The sequence below is a fragment of the Cydia amplana genome, chromosome 1, assembly GCF_948474715.1.
Source record: "Cydia amplana chromosome 1, ilCydAmpl1.1, whole genome shotgun sequence".
In the NCBI taxonomy this organism is placed as follows: domain Eukaryota; kingdom Metazoa; phylum Arthropoda; class Insecta; order Lepidoptera; family Tortricidae; genus Cydia; species Cydia amplana.
This window is the reverse complement of record NC_086069.1, coordinates 13,138,037-13,163,257: the sequence shown is the minus strand read 5'-3', so window position 1 is coordinate 13,163,257 and position 25,221 is coordinate 13,138,037. Positions and strand designations below refer to the sequence as shown.

The window sequence follows — 25,221 nt, the reverse complement described above, 5'->3', positions numbered from 1 at the left end:
AAAAATCTGTACCTATTTACAAAGAGTTCCCGCGCGGCGGGCTTCATCTGCTAGAACAGAGTAGGTATAATAATTATAGAAGCTACTGCCGAGACCGGGCGAGCGAGCGGTCCCGTAGACCGCTCTCTACTTATTGTAGCAAAGGCACTGAACAATCTGAAGGTTTCATATAAATGCAATATTTTAGGTCGAGGGACTGTTATACAAAGTAGGTATGAATAATACCGATCGATTGACCTAAGCTGAGGTGAATTAAGTAAGGAGATAATGATATCTGTCTATTGTTTGTGTCTGTGTTGTGTTATCCTAAGACCTACAAAGATATACTTTCTCTTTCATTTGTCAGTTCACAACAGCTTTAGAGAATCGACATGTATAACAGTATTTACCTTAGAATGTTTAAAGAAAGGTACATATGAAAATTATTGAAATAATATTAATTACTTATTTTGTTTCTGTCCTGGTCCAGAATCACCTAATAGGAACCACTTTAGAAGTGTAATTGTTTCAATTAATGAAGAACCTAATGTAATGAAGACAAATAAAACAATAAAAAACAGGTGATTGATGAAATTAATATTATGAATTTATGAACTAATACCGGAGGATGAACGTAACTCTTAGAGCACCAACTTCACCTCGCCAAATAAATTAAGTAGTTAAACTAAACATTGGGAGCAACGATTAAGATATAAAATATGAAATACTCTCTCATGAAATTAAAATCTTATTTAAAATTTCGATAAATAATGTAGATATTGCCACGTCCTGATATAATTTAAGAAACATCCATCTCAATAGACTCCTACGATATGCTTAATGCAGTTTGTATTAGAGTACACACACAGGTGGAATAGCCACGCCGCTCTCTGCCACAGAACAAGGGTAAGGAAAGCTGCAGACAGTCACACTTCAAGCGAGTGGTAGGACACAGGGAGGTGTGGGTGCGTGACGCAGTCTGTGCGCGGCCGCAGCTATACAGACGAGTCCCTCACAACAACGATCACACACGAGCATTAGCTCGTCACGTCAATAACTAAACATACTATATTTCATCATACGTATTTTCAACGCACAAAAAATATAATCTGTTTTAACAACAATTCACAGATAAACAATCATTCGCGGTGTATTAAATAGGTTTTATTATTATGCACGAAAATCACTGCATGGAAATCGAATAGACCGATTGACGCAGTTAACCGGAGCACCCGTTAGCGGAAGAATATAAAATTGTAAAGCTTACATAATGAGCATTCCTTTACTGAAATCTTTAATTACATTAGGATACATGTAGCCTCTTTCCGCCAACGGTCGGTTTGGATTGCATCATCGGATAAATTCGATTAATCACAAGATTCCAAACGACAATGACGAAGGCAATTAAATATTAGAAATTCGTCAACTTTCGCGGGACGCCACGTGCTAATTTCTATTTAAATACTCTCTAGAACTGCCACAGGACCGTTGAATATCCGTCAGGAGGTTCAGGGAGTAACTCTACAGCAGTGGTTCCTAACCTTTTCAGTCCAGTCACCCCTATGACTAACTAGGGAACCTGATTTTACCCCTCCTCCAATGGTAATAAAAAATTTAAACGTGTACGTTTGTTGTATTGTTATATTAGGTTAGCTTATTACCCCCGTAAAATACCAGTTTTACCCCCACGGGGGTAATTACCCCCAGGTTAGGAACCACTGCTCTACAGGATAAATGGGTAGATATATTCGCCTTCGTCGCTGTCGATGGAGCGTAACTTTACCAATCCCTTGACGTCTCAGTTCCGCTTGGAGGGCGGCACTAGATGCGGCGGCAGGTCCGCGGGCAGGTCGTGCCCGTCGATCTTCACCTGGATGAGGTGCATGGCGAGGGCGAACTCCTCGTCGTCGAGGAACCCGTCCTTGTCGATGTCGGCCAGCTTCCATATCTTGCCCAGCACCGAGTTGGGCAGCTTCGACTTCACCATCTCCGTCTTGGCCGCTGGAGACAAACCGCCAGACAGCTTAGCAACTTGCTATCATCTTACTTACACTATAAAGCTTTATTGATAAAATTGCTACGTTTAGATAGGTACAGATTAAATCAGAAAAGCTGCCGTCGAAGTATATGAACATTTTGATAAGTTAATACAGATCAATCGCTTATGAATCCACCTGTAATTAAAATTGATGTTTGCGATTCATACAAATTTATGCGATTTTAAACAATTCAAAATGATTGTCGAATTTCTGGTTTAATCGGAACCAAATGGATTATTATTTCAAATAAGCAAGAAATCCATAATACTAAATCATATAAATACAAGCTTTGGATATGGAAGTTTGGGTAAAGATAAATAGGCTATGCATTTGTGAAATATTTTGAACTTTCGATAATACGAAAAGATCCTTATCTAAGGTTATTACGACATGCATTTTAAGCATTCATAACTCTGATTATTCAATTTATAGACTTAGACTTATTGATATTACAAATAAATAAAAGCGAATACCTAAGTTTAAGCTAATAATGGATAAGTGGTAGATTTCCACGTACGTTCCCACTGACGCCATTCTAAAATGTTCGGTTTGTAAACCCAAATATATTGGATTATTTAATTGGCAGCCTTAATCAGCCATATTATTATTATCCACCTACGAAATACATAATTTATAATAGACATTACAAACCTAACAACCATAATAAATCAACACATTATAGGTACTTATAAATTTAGTAACAAATGTCAATTGTTTGTCATGAAAACTAAGGACTTCATCTGACTAGTTAAGAGCCAGAGGCGTCAACGCAGCTTGAAAGTCGCTTCAGAAGTTTAACTAAATTAGAGCGAGTGAACAGCTGGTGCAGTGAAGCTATCCGCACCAGCTCCGTCTCAGGCCCGAACGCCAGCGCCTTGGACTTGTCCAGCCACGACTCGGGTGTTCTCTCCACCACAAACTCTAAATATGGCTCCCCAGTCAGCACGTAAGCCACGGACAAAAAAACAACCTCCGCTGTTATCGTTATTGTTACTATATTCAGCAGCAACAAAAATATAAACTTGACTGAGTGAAGAACTGGTCGAAAGAAATTAGATTTTTCTTCTGGTAAATCTAGATTGTAAAGTGGAGCTTCAACGCTCGAGTCATCTTCGGAGCTATCGCTAGTTGCTATTTTATCTGTGACTGGGGACTCTGGTCTACTGGGGATGTACGTGGAAGTCCTATCTACACTAACTCGGTTGGACGGTAAACTGTGGATGGAGACGGCTGAAGAGAGCCTATCGCTACTAGAGTCATCGTTCACTAAGTAATGCGCGATTAAGTTACAGTTGTGCGTGGCCACAGTTAAGGCGCCTGCTAATCTATGGAACTCCTGATTGGAGTGTTGGTTAGTGTTATTGGAAAGCGTCATGCAGAGTTCTGTGAGCAGAGAGCAATTGTGCGTGGAGGAGAGCAACGCCTGTAAGGCATCGTGTGCTCTAACCCCTGTGAGTGTGTGAGACGTACCAGCGCCTGTGACCTTGCCGTCAATGGGATTGAGTCCTCGGAACATTTCATCGTAGCGTGGTTTCTCGCGGCTGCATATCCATTCGGGGTCGCCGTGGCCCGCGTCGACACCCTCGCCGCGCCCGTAGCCGAACGGTGACACCTGGTCTTCTACGCCCTCAAACGCGCCGCCTGAAATGTGACAATGAAAATTATATACCTACAATATTCTATAACAGTATGCCTGTTGTAAGACTTCTACTTAAAGTATAATTATGTAAGTGTGTATGTTATTTGAACATCAGCTTCTAAAATTAATGAAAACACCAGCAGGAATTAATGAAGACGCCTTGACATTTAAGGAATGTTAAAGTGAGTAACATAATTTATATATAAACTTCATTTGTTTATGAAGCCGTAGTTATGTACCTAATTCATTTTTATTAAACTTAAACAGATACTTCAGAATGTTTTCAAAAGAACCGGTTGTTAATAAAACAAGTGGAACACCGTGAAAGTTAACAAAGTCCGCGTTACTTCCTCGTGCACCTGCAGGCACGTTTCAGCACCAATGCCAGATCAACAGTCAACACATATATTGTTATTATAACAAGCTGCAAATAATACAACGGAAGCGTCTGCTAACCCATAAACAACGTGACCGCATCGTCGTGCGAAAATTATTGCACCGGCGCTAACTAGCTACTAGCATATTAAGTACCACATGCGTCAGGTTCTAAGTAGGTACCTAATATCACGTATATATTTTAGCATATAAATTGGGGTTCACGAAGTAATCTGAAGACGTGTGGCAGGCAGTGAGTCAGGCAACGCAGGCAGTGAAATGAGACTAAATCCCAATTCAACGGTTACTTATGAGTAACAATATGCGGGACTCTTAAACGTACTGGCATTAATAATTTGTGGACCATCAACTCACTTTGATGCCCTAAGTTATGTAAAGAAAGTACAGATAAATGTCTATTATGCTATTAATAATGTGAATTATGTTCAGTAATACACAAAGAAGCTCTGTCAATGGAGACTCCATTGACAAAGTTAACAGACTACCTATAGTACAGTTAGATGGATACCGAAGCCATTCATAGCCTCTAATTGGCACGGAACCGGGTGCAGCTAGTGCTTTCACTACTGACAGGATTGTCGCTCTTCGATATCTGTTCAATTGGTTATATTTAGACAAAAAAAAATGCTTTAAAAACCGGTCAAGTCCGAGACTCACGCTTGACTGTACATTTCTAATAGGTTTTCTTGTCATCTATAGGTAAAGAACTATTTTGTGTATTTTTTTCAAACTGTTAAACCCAGTAGTAGGACAGACAGACGCACGAGTGATCCTATAAGGGTTCCGTTTTTTCCTTTTGAGGTACGGACCCTAAAAAATAAGAGATCTTTAAAAAAATAGCACAGTTAGTTTATAAGGAATCAGCTAATCACGACTTTCAATTGTAAGAATCGAGAGCAGCAACCCTGGGCAGCTGAGTGAGTCCGAGCAATCGTATGGGCATTATCTCGGTTCGAGCGCAAGGCCGCCCATTCATGACCCCTCTCCTCCCTCCCCAGACGGATACGATAGTTAGGGAGGCGAATAGGGGAATTTTCGGCAATACTCGAGCGTGGCAGTTTAAGATATGAGAGATACCTTAGACCTAATAGAACAACCTTGTAAAGTATTTAGCTCTATATGTAGTGACGCGCGCCTAGGATAGACGATCAGATTAGTAAAAAAAAATGGATGGTCTGAAATACTCGAGCGCGTCAGATTAAGATATTGAGGGTTGATTTTAGTGTTTAAAGACTAAATTTAACTAATCTGACGATAAGTCCTTGACGCCGCCGAGTTATAGGGTCGCGAACTTGTAAAAAAAAACGTTAATCCGGCATTCTCAAGCGCGATTTTTTTTAATTTTATTTTGAAGAATATAATCTAAAACTTACTAAAAATACAAAATCTGCCGGTTTCCGCATGACCGGAAGTGTGGAGGAGCCATTTCGTCTTCCTAAGAACGCGTTGCGGCATATAAGTCGCGAACGATACATTTTACAAAAAAAAAGTTTAAATAAACAAAAAAGGTAATTTTAATTTACACAAAAAAGGTCTCTTTACATTTTTGTCCAAATAAAAAGCGCGGCCACGGAATTTTTTGAACCAATAAACCTTTTTCGGTCAGATTAAGAGAACCCACCAACATTTTTGTCAGATTAAAAAAATATGCTTTCAGGATATCGAGATAAACCTCCCCTATGAAAATCTGACGCGCTCGAGTATTTCAAAAACCTTTTTTTTTTTTGCATTTTCAAAAATTCATCGTAACTTATCGTCACGCCGAAATCGACAGTTTTTTTAAAAGAAGCTTCTTTGGGGCCTACTTAACACCCCTTCCGAAAATCTGACGCGCTCGAGTAAATTTTTTTTTTTTGCATTTTTGACTACTTTATATGCCTACCCCCACCACGCAAACCGGCAGATTAGTATACCGTTGTTATCAGAGGCACTCGGGGCATACGTAGTATGAATATCTGACGCGCTCGAGAATGCCCAAGTAACTGTTTTTTTTAACATTTTTGAAAAACCGTACACGCCAAACCCACCGCTAAAATGGTTTTTGCCATACGAGCTTTTCTTTTCGAAATTATTTTATCTTTCGATTTTGATAGGTCTTGACGGCGCCGTTGAATTACGCCATTTAGCTACCTCGCCTCCCTAACTACGATATCTTTTTATCGGCACTTTTTATTTCATGATTGCAAGTATTGTTCTATGACTAATAGTTTTTTAATCTATTTTCTTACTCGTAATCAAAACTAAGTCAAGGATATTATATGATGTAGGGCAAAACTTCAACTGCGATTAAAAAGGCCAATTGAATCTTGCTAGCCAGTAGCCACCAAGTGCATCAAATAGCCTGTGACGTTCACTAAATAAATATCACTGTTTAATAGTCAACCTTCGTACTGGTGTAATAAATCATGCGGACGGAGAATTGAGCAAATTGGTGTTGTTGTGGATTGCATCGCCCACAGACGACAAACAAACACACACCGGGGCACACATGCAGGCACCCACCACAGGTATCAAGATTAGTCATATATAAGCCTCTCATTTGATTTGCTAATATACCTACTTATGTACGGACACAGCCATTATTTAAGTTTCCCAGAAAAAATATATTACGCGTTACGTGTCGCAATGCAAAGCGTTTGCGTCAGGGATTCCATCATAATGAGTAAATTAATGTACTTTACAAAGTACATTAATTTACTCATTATGATGGATGTTGTACACAACATATAACTAAGCATGGGCATAGGCAATGTTGTGCCCATGCAGGCCGGTCCAGTATGGAGTTGCACTAACCTTATTGCCGACTTAAGCCTATGCCGCCGGAACGTAAAGTTGCAATGTACAACTGAACAACTAAGGAGATTTTGCTTTTTGTTAACTATTTATTTAAATTTGCTTAAAACAAGTATTAGATAAATATAATATTATATGACTAACTTTAAGTATAATACGCTCTGCTGTAAAACGCTTCTATCCAACCTTATCAATGATTCATCTCTACTCAAAACGAGACAAAAACTTCCTATCGTTACACAGGCGGTAATGGAATTAGTGAAATAATAATGTCTAGTCTAGACTAAGGGTTGCGTAAACTGGGATCTAGGTTAGCCAAATGATGTCATGTAAATAGTTTATACCCTGATAACGGTTAATTAGTACCCACTGACATAGTTTTACGAGGCAGATGACTATCACATGATAGCACAGAGTAAACAAATCATTGATCAAAGTCACCATAGACTCACAACTCAATAGGTCAATACTAAACGATTAAAATAAAAAATAGCCGCAATCACTGTGTGAAACATAAATACAGCTCGTTATCGGGTTTATGGTCAATACAAAGACAAAAGCGCCAAACAGTTTGAAACCCCAAGCGATGACATAATAATCAAGTAATCTAGTTACACGATGGAGCCCGGTGAAAGTGAAGGAAGCAGAACATTTAGTGACGGATGGCGGACAAATCGATTTATGATTACATACTCGCACACGACAGCGACAGCACGGCACGCGAAGCTGAATCAACAATACGTAGTTTGTCGACCAACAATGGAGAGATCGAGCGAGCTGTGGGAAGCCTGCACCGTGAGGGTAAGGTAAGAAGAACATGTTAGCTGACGCAGACGGAGCAGTTAGCGTCGTCGGACGACACAGGGAAGGTCAGGCGACGGACAGGATACCTGTATCCTCGGCGTAAGGAGGATGCGCGTCCGCCGCCCACCGACCATGCATCGGCGCCCCGTAGTAGCCGCGCCTGCTGACCGCTTCCTGATACTCTGAGAATTGAATGCATTCATAACGACATCACACCTTCCTTCCACTTAAATATTTATTCACCCACCGTTAGTCGATATATGTATAGCAGTTTTTTAATATGAACATGGTTTAGATTACTTTTTAGAATGTGCTATGCAAACTTCCAAAAACAAACTTCTGACCAATACAGAGTCAACAATACGCCGCCGTGATAAGTTATCTTTTGCCAGCCGGCAACACGCTGGCAGTTTCAAAAGATAACTAAATAAAATGATTGTTTTCTAGTCGATTCAGTAATGATATTTCGTTCTGCGAAAAATAGTATTTTATGCAACCGTTGTTTAAGAGAGGTCAAAAAAGGGGAGTGGCGTGAGTAACAATTAGTCATGCTTGTTATGAAAAAAAAGCTGCACTTTTGGAGGAAAGCAAGCCGCTTTGCACGATGATAGTGGAGGCCCATTAAAACATTTTTTTTCGAGGAACCCGTAATTTCGTCCCTTAGAGGCCGAGGTGAAGCGAGGTCTGTTAAAAACAGAAAAAAAATCCTGCAAGTTTCACGGATCATCCAATTTCATTAAATTGGGTGTCAATTGAAAGAAAATTACATTCTTAATTATAAAAAAAATAAAAACAAAATATTATTAAAGAAAAATAGTGTGAAAAGATAGAAAACCTATTTTTTCCTTTTAAGGTTTATTTGTGCAAATAGTGTCTTCCACATTGAATAATGTTTAGAAAAAAGTACTGTACCATAAAATTAAACACATTTTTCATCATATACTGAAAACTGCATCAAAATCGGTTAAGCAGTTTATGAGATCCATGTTTCAGAAGTTGGCTTAGTATTATTTATTTATTTTATAGACCAAGAAGCATGTAAATCATAGTACATTTTAAGTATTTTGTGGGTATTTACTTTATCTATTTTTAAAATATGTGTATATATTCACAAAAAACTGGACAAGTGCGAGTCGGACTCGCGCACGAAAGGTTCCGTACCATTACGCAAAAAACGGCAAAAAAATTACGTTTGTTGTATGGGAGCCCCACTTAAATATTTATTTTATTCTATTTTTAGTATTTGTTGTTATAGCGGCAACAGAAATACATCATCTGTGAAAATTTCAACTGTCTAGCTATCACGGTTCGTGAGATACAGTCGGATGTTTACCAGTTCTGTTCCGTTTGGACAGACGGACGGACAGACGGACAGACAGACAGCGGAGTCTTAGTAATAGGGTCCCGTTTTTACCCTTTGAGTACGGAACCCTGAAAAGGTCTATTCGCCTTCATTCGTACTTAGCTCACATGGTACGCTGCACGCAACGTATGTTTGTGAAGTGCAGCTTGAGTTGAGGGAAGGTTAGTTACAAGTTTGTTCTTTAAGTACTGTAAAAAACCGTTCTGTGCTCTGCATGTGCATAATACAATTTAATAAAATGGTTTCTAGGGAACCAAATAAGCTTACTTAGGTATAAAGGCAGGAGGTACTTCAGAATGCTACTGGACGCTGGACGTGTTGGAGTCTCAGGGCCTAAATAGGGCTGACGGAAAAAGGCCAGATTGTTTGACACTGCTGAAAACGCAGCCCCGTTTGGGATGCGACGTGTGTAAGCACACTTGCCCCTTCACACCTACCACAGGGCGCGTCGGAGCAGCCGCCGAAAATACAGCAAAACTTAAACGAGCGAAATATTCTAATTTGGAGCCTGCCTACGAATTTGTACATAGGTACAGTCGACGTCAAAGATATGTTTACACTTTTGTACCTTATGCCTTTGTAATAAGGCGAAAATTGTAAACATATTTTTGACGTCGACTGTACCAGTAGCCGTAGAGACAAGCGGCTCTTAGTGTGCTGAGGCAAAAAAAACTATCAATAAGTTAGGACAATGATGCCTACGTGAAAAAAGGGGCGACCCCAGGTCCGGCGCATATTTAGTGTAAGACACGTCGTTAGCCACACAGCGAAGCAACGCGAGCAGCGTTATAGGCACAAGCTCATCGGAACCATCTACCGCAAAAGTACTGCAAGTTCCCGGCCCTAATTCTGCATCCAAAAAGGAGTCGAACAGGATGATCGACCCACTATCTCCAAAGCTGTTTACCTCTTGCCTACAGGAAATCGTCCAGAAGCTGGTGGCTAAATGGGAAACAATGGGCATTGACGTCGGCGAAATAAGGTTAAAAAACCTGCGTTCTTCCGACGGCATAGTCTTGTTTTCCCACACTGCACCTCATTTAGAGAAAATGTTAGACCTTAGACCAGCAAGTCTTGAAGTCGGATTCGAAATGAACAGGACAAAAACCCAGTTAATGGTCAATGAAGTGAAACGTATGGTCACGGTAGATGGGCAGGATATACAATTTTGTTGACGAATACACCTGCATGGGCCAGATAGAATCATTCGATAATATGCAGTCCAAGGAAATCGATCGACGCATCGAAAACGCCTGGAAGACCTTCTGGTCCACGAAGGGCCATCTTCCACTGGCATCAAAACACAAACACTTCAACATGTGTATCCTTGCTTATCCTAACAACCTACAGCACATAAACTTGGTCATTAACAGAAGCCCAATAATAGTCCCAACTCAAGAATATGACAGTACTAAAAATCGCCATGTAAATAAAACTTAGCCAAATTTGAAAACTTGAATCTCATAAACGGCTTAACCGATTTTGATGCGGTTTTCAATATACGATAAGAAATATGTTTGATTTTATCATTTAGTGCTTTTTGTAGACTTTTTTCTATATGGAACACACTATTTGCAAAAATAAAGTGTAAAAGGAAAAAATAAGTTTTCAATTTTTTATACATTATTTTTGTATTGACATATTTTGTTTTAATTTTTTTTACGATAAAGAAAGTCATTTTCTTACAATTGATACCAAATTTAACGAAATCGGATGATCCGTAAAATTTGTAGGATTTTTTTTCTGTTTATAACAGACCTCGCTTCACCTCGGCTCCTAAGGGACGAAATTACCGGTTCTTCGAAAAAAATCGTTTTATTGAGCCTCCACTATCATCGTGCAAAGCGGCTTGCTTTCCTCTCAAAATGCAGCTTTCGGGCAAAAAAGCTTCATAACCAGTAAGACTAAATTTGAGGCGAAGCCGAATAAACTCCACTTACTTTGAAATAAAATTGTAAATTTAACAAATATTTTTCATTCAAGAAGTAGCATAAATGGAGGGTACGGGCGGAAGAAGACTGAATCAAATAAAAAAAAACATGACTATGGTTCACTTATATGTCAGAGATGACATTTAATATAGGGTTGGCAACAATGTATTTCATTCAATATTATTTAAGTGGTCATCGAAGTATCCTAACCTAAAAGTGCCAAAAAGATACTACGTGTGTGCACAAATGCTTTTTTAGGGAATAGACTAAAGAGTTGTCTTGACAACTGTAAGGTAGGGTTTTAAAGGTGTGTGCAAGACTCTTTAAATTACAAATAAAAGTACGGTAGTAGAAAAAAGCTGTAACAGTGGGGCGCGCTTAAATAAGGTCAATATGAAATAATTGAACGAAGTTAGGCCGTTCATGTTACCTACTTTACTATGAATTGGTGAAAAAGGTCAACTCAAGGTAAAATTAATATCATTATTAATGCGAAAAAGATACTTGTAAAACTATAGGGGTAACCAGACCAGACCAGATAATTACTACAAATTCTTTGTTTGCCAATAAACTACGAGTACCTACATCGATTGATTGTTTGTTTACAGAAAGGTGAAAATAAATGCGAGCGGTGTCGACTTGCATACAATCACGCGCGCGGGCGCACGTCGCGCGCATTATCATACACCATCGATACAATGGCACCGTTATGTTATGTGGAGGACAGGACCATTCCGAACGAACCCACGAGTATATTGTTTGCCAAAGCATTGGGGATGACATCATGTGAGCATACTAATATTACGAATATCGCTGATAACTAGTGCTAACATAGAGATAACGTTTAGCTATTTCATTTTACGGCGAATAGAAAACTTTAGATATCACGATGAAAAAGAATACTGCATAACTTAGAAAGTGATAAAAGGCCTGCTCGTCCCTCACATTTATAAAGTAATCAACGGAATTGGAACATCAACAAAGCCAAATATGCTAATGTATGTACTTGTACTTATAGCCAAAGAGAGTAGAACAAAATACAAAAAAAAAGGTTTAAGCCATGTAAGATATGTTATAGGCTATATAGTAAGCATATTTCTTAATTGAGCATAATGTGTGAAATAAAATGTCTATAATTATTTGTGGTGTAAGTATTTGATAATTATAAAAATAGGAAAAGTAGGCTCTTGTTAATATGCGTGACGCATCCGGACCGGACCACCATGCGAGCACGTCCATTCTAAAGAAATAATATGCGCCGCGCTATCAAGAGCTGGTTCAACAGCAGCCATGCTCATCATTACGTGCATAAATCATGTGACTTGCACCATCCAACCCGTTGGCTCTCAATCTCTGCTGTACCAATCATGTCTGACGCAGTGGCAATGAATTAATATAGTCGGAACTTCGTCCGTGTAATGACTACTAAAAAAAGTGAAGGTTGGTCTCCTGAACTCACAAAAACACTGTATTGAATTCAATTTAAAGTAGGTAGGTATAAACAAAAGTACAAAAAATTGCGAACTAATATTACGCCGTTCAATAACAATTTTTCGTTTCTTCAATATAAACATAAGAGACGCCGATCGACTGTGTGAACATCTAGGTAGGTTACCGAGCAATTGAGATTCAAAGGAGCAACTTCTTCTCGCGACAAAGGGAAAGAACAATCGAGATTCAGTTCCGAGGGTGGCCACACTGGCCACAAAGCAGCACAATAGCAGCGCACGCGCATGATGTCACAGCGGACGCGGGAACAATGCCGCCCACAATTAACTAATCGACCGAAATCGAGCGATTATATTGCAGCAGTGGAATTGGAGCGTCTATTGATCGCATAGTGGTAATAGTTCCTCATTTAGTGGGCGTCTTGGGAATCGTCGAGTATCCGCCGGCGAGAAACGCCAATGAGTAAAGCCAATCCAATCGCCAATTTTACTTCCTTGTTTTTGATAGGTAGCAGAGTAATGCGGTCGTTGAGGGCGAAGACGTTCAGCGTACACAACTACACACGCGTACGTTGTTGTTGTTGCCGAAATCGAACAGTCTACGTGAGCAACAAATTAGTGATATCGGCCATCTCGCTTAATTAAAGTAATGGTTCAAAAGCAATAATAAAATTATCCTTTCAAGTTATCTATTTTAGGAATGTACGTTTTTCGTTTGATACCCTGTCATAACAACTCATGTGTCACCTCACCTGGCATTTGCTAAACGCCGCAACAGTTTTACAAATTGTCGGTATGCAGGTATGCACCTCGGAAACTCGGAATTTGGTGAACGGATGCAAGTACGCGAAACCACTATAAGCGCGCTCTCCGAGGACTCATAACTGTCAAAGTTTTCTAATTCACAGCTAAATTGGATTAAGTAACAGAGCTTTTAATAGCGAGAAGGGAGTGAAAATACACTGTCAAAGTGGCATGATGAGGCCGCAGCCGCGCGACCGCCGTCACGGGCGCGGGCGACGGCGCAGGAAGCGCTGCGCTGCAATGGTTTGCGACACTGCACCGATCGATCCGATACCAGAATTATTTTTGTATCAGACGATCTAGATTCTAGAATGCTAGTATGCAGGTATGCACCTCGGAAACTCGGAATTTGGTGAACGGATGCAAGTCCGCGAAATCACTATAAGCGCGCTTTCCGAGGACTCATAACTGTCACAGTTTTCTAATTCACAGCTATATTGGATTAACAGAGCTTTTAATAGCTAGGAGGGAGTGAAAATACACTGTCAGAGTGGCGTGATGAGGCCGTGGCCGCACGACCGCCGTCACGGGCGACGGCGCAGGAAGCGCTGCGCTGCAATGGTTTGCGACACTGCACCGATCGATCCGATACCAGAATAATTTTTGTATCAGACGATCTAGAATGGATTTCATTGTTATTTCATCGCATGGCGTAACGAGTTTCACTCGTGGATACGATTTTTAACAAATAACGCAACTTTGTAGGTATAACTTTGCAACTTTGCAATTTCTTTGCAATATGTCCTAAAGTAACTTGTCGTGATATGACACTTAAGAAATTTTGTGTTTATGGTCGAGAGAGAACTGTGTACGACTTTAACTGCGCACTGTACTGTGTTGTACATGAATGAACCTACACGCTGTAGGTACCTACGCTGTAAAATATGTGCCGTGCATGCAAGGCGGTCAAAGACCTTTTTTCACGCTACAATTACAAGTAAATATTATATGATCCAGCTAGTGGATTGATATACTGGTGACATTAAGAGCAGTCCCAGGCCTCTACAGGCATTAGTCACCCTTCTCTGCCCACTAAACCGTATGCATTAAACATGTGATAATTATCGCCCCAGCCAAGCCACGTTGCAAGTTTTATTGTACGTAGCATAGTACGACGTACGACGAACGAATTGAAAACGCTTAAGAGTAAGAATAAGAACAAAGAGATAGCTATAGAGTTGCGCCATTGAAAGCAGACAATACTTATACAAATAGCTTAATAGGCGAAACAAATTCGGGCCGAAATTTAAACACTATGCGAATGACATCTATTAGGCTGACTGTACAGACAGTACCAAGAATTGGATGTGTCATCAAACACAATTTGATTGTCATGTCAGTCAGCCTAATAGATGTCACAAATTATCCCATTCAATAATAACAAAAGCATGTTGTTCCGGCGTGTTAATACACTTGTACAATAGACTATCAGAGGCATCGGCGTGCGCGCACAGTGCGGCGAAAGTGCCCGTTGCGCTCCCATTAGCAGGGCGGAACCAGTAGCACCCTGCATTATGGAGCCTTGACATTCACATTACGTTACGCGAAATAGTTTCCAACATAGGTAATTGTTTCATTGTAATGACATAATAGGAAGGATATGAAGACGACATTTAGATATCCAGCTTACGGGAATCGAGAAATAACACAATCACAATTATCATATCCGTATGATTGTGCAGATATTTTGCAAATGAAAACATTTTGGCTTAATTTTCCTTGACACTCACAGCGAGTTGGACGCCTCGCGCGAACAATACCTACAACACGACAGCGCAGATAAGCCACCATCCGATCGATAACATTCGATAAAATTAACAATTTTCAAAGAACAGGGCCAAGGCACTCGACGAAACGGATGAGGCGAATTGATATGATTAACGCAATTTATTGTTGGACTTTTACACGTTCACGTGAATCACATTATTGGATTGTGATATGAGTCAGAACTACTTATTATCTAGAAAATCCAAAAAAATAAAGCTTTAATACTCACATTGTATTATACTTATACTAATATGATTATGATTTGAACATTGCTAGTGTAAGTAACAAAATCAGTTAAAAAGTTTATCAAATCAAATCGATAGTTTTTAGGCTTTTGATACAAGATTAGAATTTCCGATGTAATAAAAGTAAAGAAAATTTATATGATAGACCATATACAGTCATACATGCCTTAAAAAGTTGTTTTCAAAGTTTTGGTTGCTTGTGTTGAGCTGTTGACACACGCAACGGGAAAACACGGTACAGTTGAGGATAAACTACATACGTAGGTAGTTCCTACATCCTACGTTGTACTAGAACGTACATAATGATGGAATAACGTAGGATGAATTTATTTAAGAAGGTATTTATGCTGTAGCCCTAGTCAAAAGGGGTACGTCTTGTGCGACTCAGGTGAAACAGAGAGAAACTCAGTAGACTGAAATAGATTGAGTAATTTGATTTGTTCCCAAAGTTGTGCTCAGTACAGGTACAGTATCGTTAAAAACTACATATTCATTCCAGTAACAATTTGTAACTTTTTCTGAGACGGGTTGCTTTTAATTACAGTGAGTTTTGTCAACCCTTAGTCATATTTTGCGAGGTGAACATGTAGCTGCTTCATTTCATATATTTTGGCTGAATAGATGTTGACGTGTTCTATGGGAGACCCAAAATTATTTTCGCGCTTTCATGGCTAGCCCCATAGCAAAAGTTGTTTAGTATTACTTATGTGTTATATATTTATCTTACAAAGGATAAGGGTTGAGAAAACAACTCGTATTCGCTCCGTGCAAAGCGGGTGGTTGGGGAAGCCGAAACGATCGCAGCGCTTGATGTGGCCAATAATGACAAGATTGGTGTTTCGTGTTTCTGCCAATTCCCATACTTCTCAGTTATTTTAGCTTTATAATCATACTTACGATAAAAATGGGTCACGGTAGATATTGTGTGGTAAACTGCAATAATACTGGACGAAACAGTAATAGTAAATTTTATATATTTTCAACGCCAAGCTAGATATTAGCCTTTTATACCATATAGTACTATTCCAGGCTTAACAACGTAATGGCTAAACATTTTATCTAGTCTATGTCAACACAGAGTTTTTCTTGTATGTTAATAAAATAGTATGGCTAATACAGTGTACCAACATTAAGTGATTGTAATATTAGTTATTGAAAGCCCATCAAAAGCACACTTTTGGCATGTAGGGTTATCTGTCGTCTGTCACAAGTCACACAAGTGTCACAACAGACATTGTGCCTATTAAGCGGGAGAACATACATTTTTAACATAAAATGTGTTGATCAAAACCTGTGAAAAAGGTCAAAGTTTTTATAATTGCAAGCATCGTACGTATCCCCAGGAAGAGGATCACTAAGTGAGTCATCAAAACATAGTGAAACATGCGTTTTTTCATTGAAACAACAACGAAGGAAATTGACCGAATAATATTAAATACACAGATAATTCTTACTGTTTTCACTTTAACAAAAACCAAAACCCAGCAAAAACCAGGTGTATTTAACATTAAATATGAATAGATTCCGCACATTGTTAAGTACATTATAGTAAATATTTTTAAGGAATAATCTTTATTTTGTTGCGCTCGCTATTTGACAGCGCCGACCACGTTGCGAACGCTAGGCGGCGCTGCCATCGTGCACGGTGCCATGGCCAAGAACATTGTAATTTTTTTCCGACTCGTTAACAGTTAGTGATACACTGAGTACCGATGCAGGTGTTATGGGGTCACGCAGAGGACTGCGCTATCGATCGAGTGTTTATTGCATTGCAAGTAATTGCATGTACCCGAATTAAGTTAATATACTGTGGTTGAATTTCCTTAATGGCTTTGGTTGAACACTACATTACCTGGGTACTTTAAACAAATGGATTACTTCATTATCTACCTAAGTCAAGCCGTACATATCCTTGAAAGCAGCGTTCGGCAACCCGCGGCCCACGGGCCGCTGAACCTGTCACTTGCGGCCCGCGAGCCTTCCTGGCTATTTTTTATGTAATATTGACAAACGACAATGTCTGATAAAGTCATAAATATTAACAATGTGCGGCCCGCGTCAACTTCGTTAACTACTATGTGGCCCTTGGCTACTAAAACGCGGTATCGGCCTGTCAGTTAGAACAAAAATTTGACAGACAGCAAGCATGTCCAAGCTAACGAGTCGCCAGTGGCCCGAATTGCGCTTCCGGATTAACTGGCGCGTGCGCCTAATAGCTATTTGGTAAAGCATATTTATGCAGAGCCGTAATTGGCAAGTAGATGCAAAAGAGCTTATGTGGTGCACGTCTACAATCGTCAGCATCATCCTATACTTGAGGTTGCATGACATATATGTCGCGGCGTGACTCCAGAAGGACGTATTGCAGCATTACAGTTCAATGTTTGGCTACGTGATACTTGGTTGTAACGGAATAATAGTTGCGTAGAGAGTAACGCCATCTTTTGGGGTATTGTTGAACTTAGATGATAGGTAGAAGGCTTTGGAACGTCAAGTAGTTTAACTTGGGTGAAGGTAGGTACGAGGGGTGGCATTTTTGTTGTTTTGGTTGGTAGACTGGCAGGTTTGCAACTTGACTTGGAGGCGGGAGCGGTGACGCTCCGCGGGCAGAATTGATCGGACCGAGCTAGAGATCGGACGTTAGCTAACCACGTGCCTAATTCGCCACGTTCCTGAAGGCTTATACCTGAAGGGATTATTCTGAAACATACTATTTTAACTGTAAAATAATACATCGAGGTACTACGCCCACCCGCCATCGCTCATGCATCCGTCATATATTATAGTTCTCATTAGATCATTAGGTAATTTACAGATGAAATTGGATCCCGTGCTAAACGTGAGAATGGGAATGTTCTTTCTTAAATCGTAACATTCGTAATCCGCCCATTTCTGTTTGAGGTGCAATATATGTAAAACATTTTTGATTCCTACCTTAGTCAACTTTCCCTTAATGACGATATTGCTAATTTCATAATTACGAGTATTAATTGCCACTTAACGGCCTCAAGTAGAGTTAAATAACATTTATATTGTACTAGTATCTAAAGGCATAAAAATAATACGCAATGACGGATACAGCACCTATTATACACTGGGAGAAACCGCTGCCAATTGAATACATTCACCTCGTTAGCACGTCTACTTATGTATTTAATAATAATACCAACAAGCGAATTATATCGACGGCGATAAAAACGGTGCGGTTGCCATTATGACAATTGTTTCAGTGAAAAGCGAATATTTACGACAACCGAAAGCCAACTCCGTATGCTAAGGAATGTGAACGATATGAAAACAATGAACTGAAGGAAAGATCCGAGTGGATAGATATTAGACATGATTCAGCGCAGAGATGACGAATGATGACATATCCAATAAGTACTAATAGGCAAGGCAACTTATATAGGTAGATACCAAGAAAAACACAGAAGGCCAACAAGAGTTCCGTGGAACATGGAAAAACAAGTTGAACGTTTATAGATAGCGCGTTCAAAGAGAATTAGAGATAGCTAGCAACCATAGCTAATAGCCGCAACACTTATGATAGTTATGATTAATACGTTAATTTTATAGTTACTGCGATATGTCCTACATATTAGATACCATGATTTCTGCATGGTTAATTCATACCATGGTATGATGGTATTACCTATAGAATAGAATTGACTAGGCTGTAGGTATAGTATTAGTTTGCACTCCATTTCTGCTAAGCTTAATACGAGTACAGCAAGAATAGAGCAAGTTACACTAGGAAGGAAGATGCTTACAGTGGAGACAAGTTTTGTGAATCTACAAATAAAGTTGATTGGCCTTAACCGTGATGCTTACGACTAAAAACAGTGTTTGGTGTTCTCTAAAACCAGACATCGATAAACAATTGTCGCATCTGTAATCCGAAGGCTGCGTTGTGATATAATGGAGAATCACCGTTCAGCGCACAATGGGCAAGGTCGCGCGACAGCTAATAGGTGCGCCGCCCGCCTCACTATCAAGTACCTAACCTAACTATCTACAAATTCAGCGTTCACGTGAAACGGTGACGCAAACTGTTAAATAGGTAATTCCTTAACAGGTTATTGGTAATTATCACTTGATGTGAAGGACCTGCATACTCGTAGCGCAGTGATCGCTTGATTTGGTTCCGTGTCTGTTAGCGCTATTGCTAATAATAGATTTCTGCGTTTGAAACGATCAGAAACGTTTTGCTAGATGAAACGAAGTAGTTATCAAGTATAGGTGATAGCGGACTAAGACTGTGATAGCGGTAATCCTGCGACACATTTTGATACATACACGCAGAGATTATGATACATGTGATATTTGCTTTTACTACGTAGATATAACTTACGTAATTTACAGATTATGCTTTACGTAAGATTCATTAATTCGTAATGTAGCGAAAATACTTAAGTATCATTAGGTCATTGAATAAACAAATGTAACGGCCACATTAACATAGTAGGTAGAGCATCAGAGCATTAGGCCACTGCTATCTTTATATTGAACAGGAAATCAGATTCGCGACTTTACCACAGCTTTGCTAAAAATGTTGAATTATGTCCGTACTTAGTTTAGATTTTAGAATGTGGAAGTACGGCCAGCTGCCAGCTAACTAACATGTCCAAGCAGTCACAGATCGCCAAAGCGTGCACAATTGTCGATACGAAAGGTCAAGAACCCTTTCAAGTTTCAAGTCAATGAACCTTTTCAAAACTCCTCAATTTCGAAAAGATGACTAGAATAGTTGGAAACGTTAATTACGTGACGCAACGAGAGACAAGCAAGTTGACGGGGCACTGAGAACAAAAGGAGGTCGAATTTTGACATGCACCACGCGCGCGACCAACACATTTAGCAAAACAAAATGCCGTTAATTTGTACGAAATTATGAGGCAACGCTTTTGGCACGAAAAGGACGGCGCGACAGTTACGAGTAAAAGGCGCGGATATATTGCAACAGGTGAACGAAGTCATTAGGTGGGAAGAAACAATTAAGTGTTGATGAAACCAAGGAGCGAGAATATGCTAATTACTTTAAGGGAAATTTGTTGTTATAATTATGGGTACAGAAAACACTGGAAACTCTTAACTACTACAGTCTTTATTGTTGCGGCTGTCACTTTTTGTTTCCTAATTTGTTTATGAGCGCGTGATTTAATTCTCATATGATAATTATAAGACCTTGATGGCAAGTTTCAATTAACATTGTATATCTAGAAAGTGAATCATGATATCCGGCAATGGCCCCGGAAAGCAGCTAGGATGGTCAGGCTCAGGCAGGCGAGTTTTTGAGGAAAGCCACACGCGACGCGAGGCAACACGGTTTGCCTTCTAATGAATGACCAGCAGTAGAAAGTTCCCCCCAATTAGGATATCAACTGCTGAAGCACTTAGTGCCTTTCAGATCCATTTATGATACTTACTTATGATGACTAAGTCGGTAGCACTGTTATATTGTGCAATGTTTGATTGTTGAGTGTGTATGTATATTTTTAGGTTTCTCCATTACTTTCGTTATGCGATCGTGAATCGATTTTTGAAAGTCATTTTTCTATATCTACTTTTTATCACATGCAGGTTTGTGGCAATGAAAATTTTAACTGTCTACACTTACGTGTTACGAATCAATAGAAACAAGATTCAGTTTGTGCCTAAAAAGGATATCGGTTTTATTTAGAAAGGACCAAGCACGTATGGCATCTACGACATCTATAAAATTTAGTTGGTGAACACATGACCGCCAAAGCATGAAACATAATTATATTATGCAGCTGATCACCATCTTAGAAAGCTAACAAGAAATTAGATTGTCCGAAGCACGAAACTTACGAGACTAAGTAGCTACACTTATTAATTCTATTTTACTATGAGTCAATACTATCACGAGAATTTGAACTTCTGAAGTGTTGGAATGAGTACTAATAGGAATTAAATTGTCTTTATAATTTAACTACATAGTTGAATACAAAAAAGAATAGCGACAAATACAAGGAAAAGTACATAAGGTTATGGTAGCAATTAATTACGTACACAACACACACCTACAGAGGACGCGTTGAAATTACGACCAAAAGCTGACTGACATTTGGAGGTGCCTACAGTTTGTCGATAAGACTGTTTATTATTCATCGAGTTGGCGGTTAAGAATGGTACTTGTAAGTACTCGTATTGTGAAACAATTTGTGCACGTTACGTTCATGAAGTAGGTACAACTGCACATAACGAAGAAATTAATATGCATTCATAATAATGTCATGACAATTGAGAAACTGTGATTATTTTTTTTCACATTTTGTAATGGCAATATGGCTCTTAAACTATTAGAGTAGGTAATACTAAATTCTCTCACGGGTGTACTGGCCTGAGTGGCCTGCTTTGCAAGGACACGACACGATATCGACTCGTAAATAGTCTAGTTGACTCTGAGTGGTTAAAGTAAAATGCATCGCGTGCAAGTAGTGTTACAACATCGGTAAGCGGCAATACTTTAATTATTGGGCTGCTCTATCGGTAGTTAACCGGCTGTGAATCAGGCTGTTACATTTACAACGCTTAAAGAACACATTGCCTCCAATTAACTAGCAAGTGTGCGATCCAAGATTACGCATGGTTTTTACGATATTAGAGATCACGTTATACTAGAGTTAGCTCGCCATCGACTATAAAAATGATTGAATGGATAAGTCAGGCTAGTCGTAAGTTAATACGATGCAATCATAACCAGGACGTGTCTACGCGGGCGTACTTGGGTCGCTACTTTCCCCGCCTGTCACTAGCTACTTAAAATCAAATATTGTCGAGCAGTAAGCCAGCCTGAAGCTGTTCAAAATGAATGGTAGGTAGTTCTGTGTGGACGATTATTGTTTAAATTTTGTAAAGCGTCGTTGCGAGCAGCGACGTGTGTAGCTTTGACGTGCGCCGCAGTCCACTGCCAGGTCCACCTGGTGCGGGTCAGAGACAAATCGTAGCGTACGAAATCGCTGCATTAATTACCACTACAAGCTTTTATTGAACTTGCCCTGTTAGTATGCTAAATTTGAAATTTCTTGGAAGCTAAATTTGACCCACTTCCCGATTTCCCATTGAGCTCAAAATTTGCATAGGTACATATATTACATTATGTACACCGCTATATTATGGTACCATCGAGCTGATCTGATGATGGAGACAGTTTTTTTTAAGCTAACACTTATATCCTTATCAGATAGCAAATTCAGGTCAATATCTGAGATAAATTTAACAGGCATCTAAGTGCTCACGGCATCACTTCACCGTAGTTGTATCGCCATGTGTAAGAATGATATAGATATGCACACTCGCGCACGTAGCCTTGAGAACGTGACGATAAGTGCCACTCCTTGCATGGAAACATCAGAAATTACATACATTATCTGTTGTTTGAAATATGGATTGCTCAATGGCGTTAAGTAATTAAACGATAATGGTTCAAGACTTCAAGTAGTATGAAAAATTATAGTTAGCCGGTTTGATCCCAAGAGTTGCTGATGGGGTGAACTATGCAGTTGGAAACAATTTACGATGTTTAACTTGACAATGACAAGCTTGTAACTTGTACCAGGCGTGGCTCACTCTGCGATTTCGTCACTTTGCTACAGGTAGCTAAAAGTACATCCGTTCCGCCCCAATTTTGGGGAAAGCCATAAGCCGCGTGTGGCGCTGTCGCCACCTAGCGGCCATATCTGTGCTGATCGTAACAGACGCGTTTTGTTAGAGAGTGAGTCTTCTGTACTTAGTACTATTATTTATTCTGTGCTTGTACACATACAACTTGGCGCATGCAGTATAGAAAAATCTAAAACTCGTAACATAACATGGATTAGCTAATGATCAAAACAGAAATGAATACCAAAAATTAAATACAACAGGTGACTAAATAGGACAGATAAATAGAATAGCTGCCAAGTGTCAACAATCTAATTACTTTTACATTGCAATTTTGATCCATCAGTCCAAAATTTCTTGGAACATATCTTCCAAAAATCCAGGGAAAATTCACATTTAAAATCATATTTAAGTACTATATATCCAATTATTTCCTGGTGCGCTCAGGGGTAAAGCGCTGGTGGCCTAGCGGTAAGAGCGTGCGACTTGCAATCCGGAGGTCGCGGGTTCAAACCCCGGCTCGTACCAATGAGTTTTTCGGAACTTACGTACGAAATATCATTTGATATTTACCAGTCGCTTTTCGGTGAAGGAAAACATCGTGAGGAAACCGGACTAATCCCAATAAGGCTTAGTTTACCCTCTGGGTTGGAAGGTCAGATGGCAGTCGCTTTCGTAAAAACTAGTGCCTATGCCAATTCCTGGGATTAGTTGCCAAGCGGACCCCAGGCTCCCATGAGCCGTGGCAAAATGCCGGGACAACGCGAGGAAGATGATATCCAATTATTTCCCACATTTACCAGCCTCTATCAAGGAAACCGCAAAAAACGTCATTTTTGTATATAAAAAATCTATAATAATATAAAAATACTGACCTTTGATGAATGGCTCGGAGACAACATTGGTGTCTTCTTGTGGAATCATATCCATAAGGCGGGCGATGTCATTGGCCAGCATGTGATCAACAACTTCAAGTAGCTTGGGCTTGAGGGGGTGGAACTTTGTGAAGTCGTGATTGGCTAGAGTTTCCTGCATCTTCTTAATATCTGGAAAGTCCCCGGGAGAAATCTGTTGTTCACGCTGGATCCTGTCATACACTTGTCCCAAATTTTTAATGAGTTCCTTCTTTTTGCCATCTTTACCAAACATTGAGGGCATTTCTTTTCTTAGCTCACTGACTATGTATGCGTGAACTTTCGCGAGGCGCGCCCTTTTGATTAAATCATTAAGTTTTCGTAATGCAGCATTTCGGGGGAGGGATTGCATGTCTCTGAAGAGGTCCTGTTCCTCGTCCTCAAAGAGGCGGCGGTTAACATCATAGCGCAGAGGCTGGTCCCAGAAGGAGCCTATGTAGACTCGCGCCACCTCTGGCGTCTGTAGCACCTTGCCGAGCGACCACATGAGCGCGCCATATACGCGCATTAGTTGCTGGTGATCAATCATGTCTGCTTTGTTCAACACAATGCGAATCTTATCGTCGTGGCCGCGCAGCGCTTCTATGCTGCGCCGGAACTCGTCAGAGATATCCAGCTTATGCGCGTCGAACAAGAGGATGATGCGATCTACACGTTCCGCAAACCACTCCAACACGCCAGTGAAGTCGTATCCTCGGTCCACACGCTGTTTCTCGCCTGACAGGATACCAGGAGTATCCACAATGGAGATGCCGCGCAATACCGGTGACGCTACCGTCGAGCACTGGAAGCGGTTAAGGAAGGCGTTTCCGAACTTGCTGAGTGGTCGGAACTGTTTCTTGGGGTCGACGACGAGCGCGTTGCCGGGGATCACGCCCTCTTTCTCGTCGAACATGACGGCGATGAAGCGGTCCGTGGTGGGCTCGGGCCCGATGCGAATGCCAGGGAACTCTCGCTCCAGCAGGTACTTGATGAATGTCGTCTTGCCGGTCGAGTATTGTCCCACGAGCAGTATCATGGGTTTGGCATCGAAGTCCGGCTCCTCCAGCTGTGGCGAGTGAAAGTCATGGAACTGGTAATGCTGCTCGAGTGGCAGCAACTTCTGTTTGTAGATTTTTTTGAGCCCCTCGACGACAGTGTCGATGCTCTCCGTTTTTTCACCCTCCTTCTTTAACCAGCTAAACATGGTGGTACTTTCAGTTCAGCTGAGGTGAAACACTTAAACACAATTCACTCACAACACTATTTTACAGCGCTACTCCAACGAGACCACCACGATCATCCTCCTGCACGAAAATGAAACGAATGACGTGTGTGACGTGACTTCATCGATGTTGCCAAGTCGTGGTATGGTAATTGCCAAATTAAGTAACTTTACTAATTATGTGAAAATTAGAAGTAAATCTGCTTCTAACTATCATTGTAGCAAATAACATGAAGAAAAATAATCATTACATTATTTAGAACTACTAT

General features: G+C 40.1%; 1 protein-coding gene across 1 annotated transcript; it reads right to left on the bottom strand.

Moving 5' to 3' along the window:
* Positions 1-1,707: 1,707 nt before the first annotated feature.
* On the bottom strand, positions 1,708-25,069 carry LOC134648330 (EH domain-containing protein 1). The gene is made up of 3 exons (XM_063502840.1): positions 23,710-25,069; positions 3,489-3,659; positions 1,708-1,980 (listed from the first exon to the last, which is right to left on the bottom strand). Exons 1-3 carry the CDS (start codon positions 24,932-24,934, stop codon positions 1,778-1,780), a joined length of 1,599 nt encoding a protein of 532 aa, XP_063358910.1. The 5' UTR covers positions 24,935-25,069; the 3' UTR covers positions 1,708-1,777.
* Positions 25,070-25,221: the final 152 nt, after the last annotated feature.

Bases quoted from the DNA above. Each gene is read 5' to 3' on its own strand.
- LOC134648330 (XM_063502840.1), bottom strand. From the start codon at position 24,934: ATGTTTAGCTGGTTAAAGAAGGAGGGTGAAAAAACGGAGAGCATCGAC. The intron at 3,660-23,709 runs GTCAGTATTTTT...GTCACATTTCAG, and splicing joins CTCCGAGCCATTCATCAAAG to GCGGCGCGTTTGAGGGCGTA. The intron at 1,981-3,488 runs GTACGTCTCACA...GTTTGTCTCCAG, and splicing joins CGGCAAGGTCACAGGCGCTG to CGGCCAAGACGGAGATGGTG.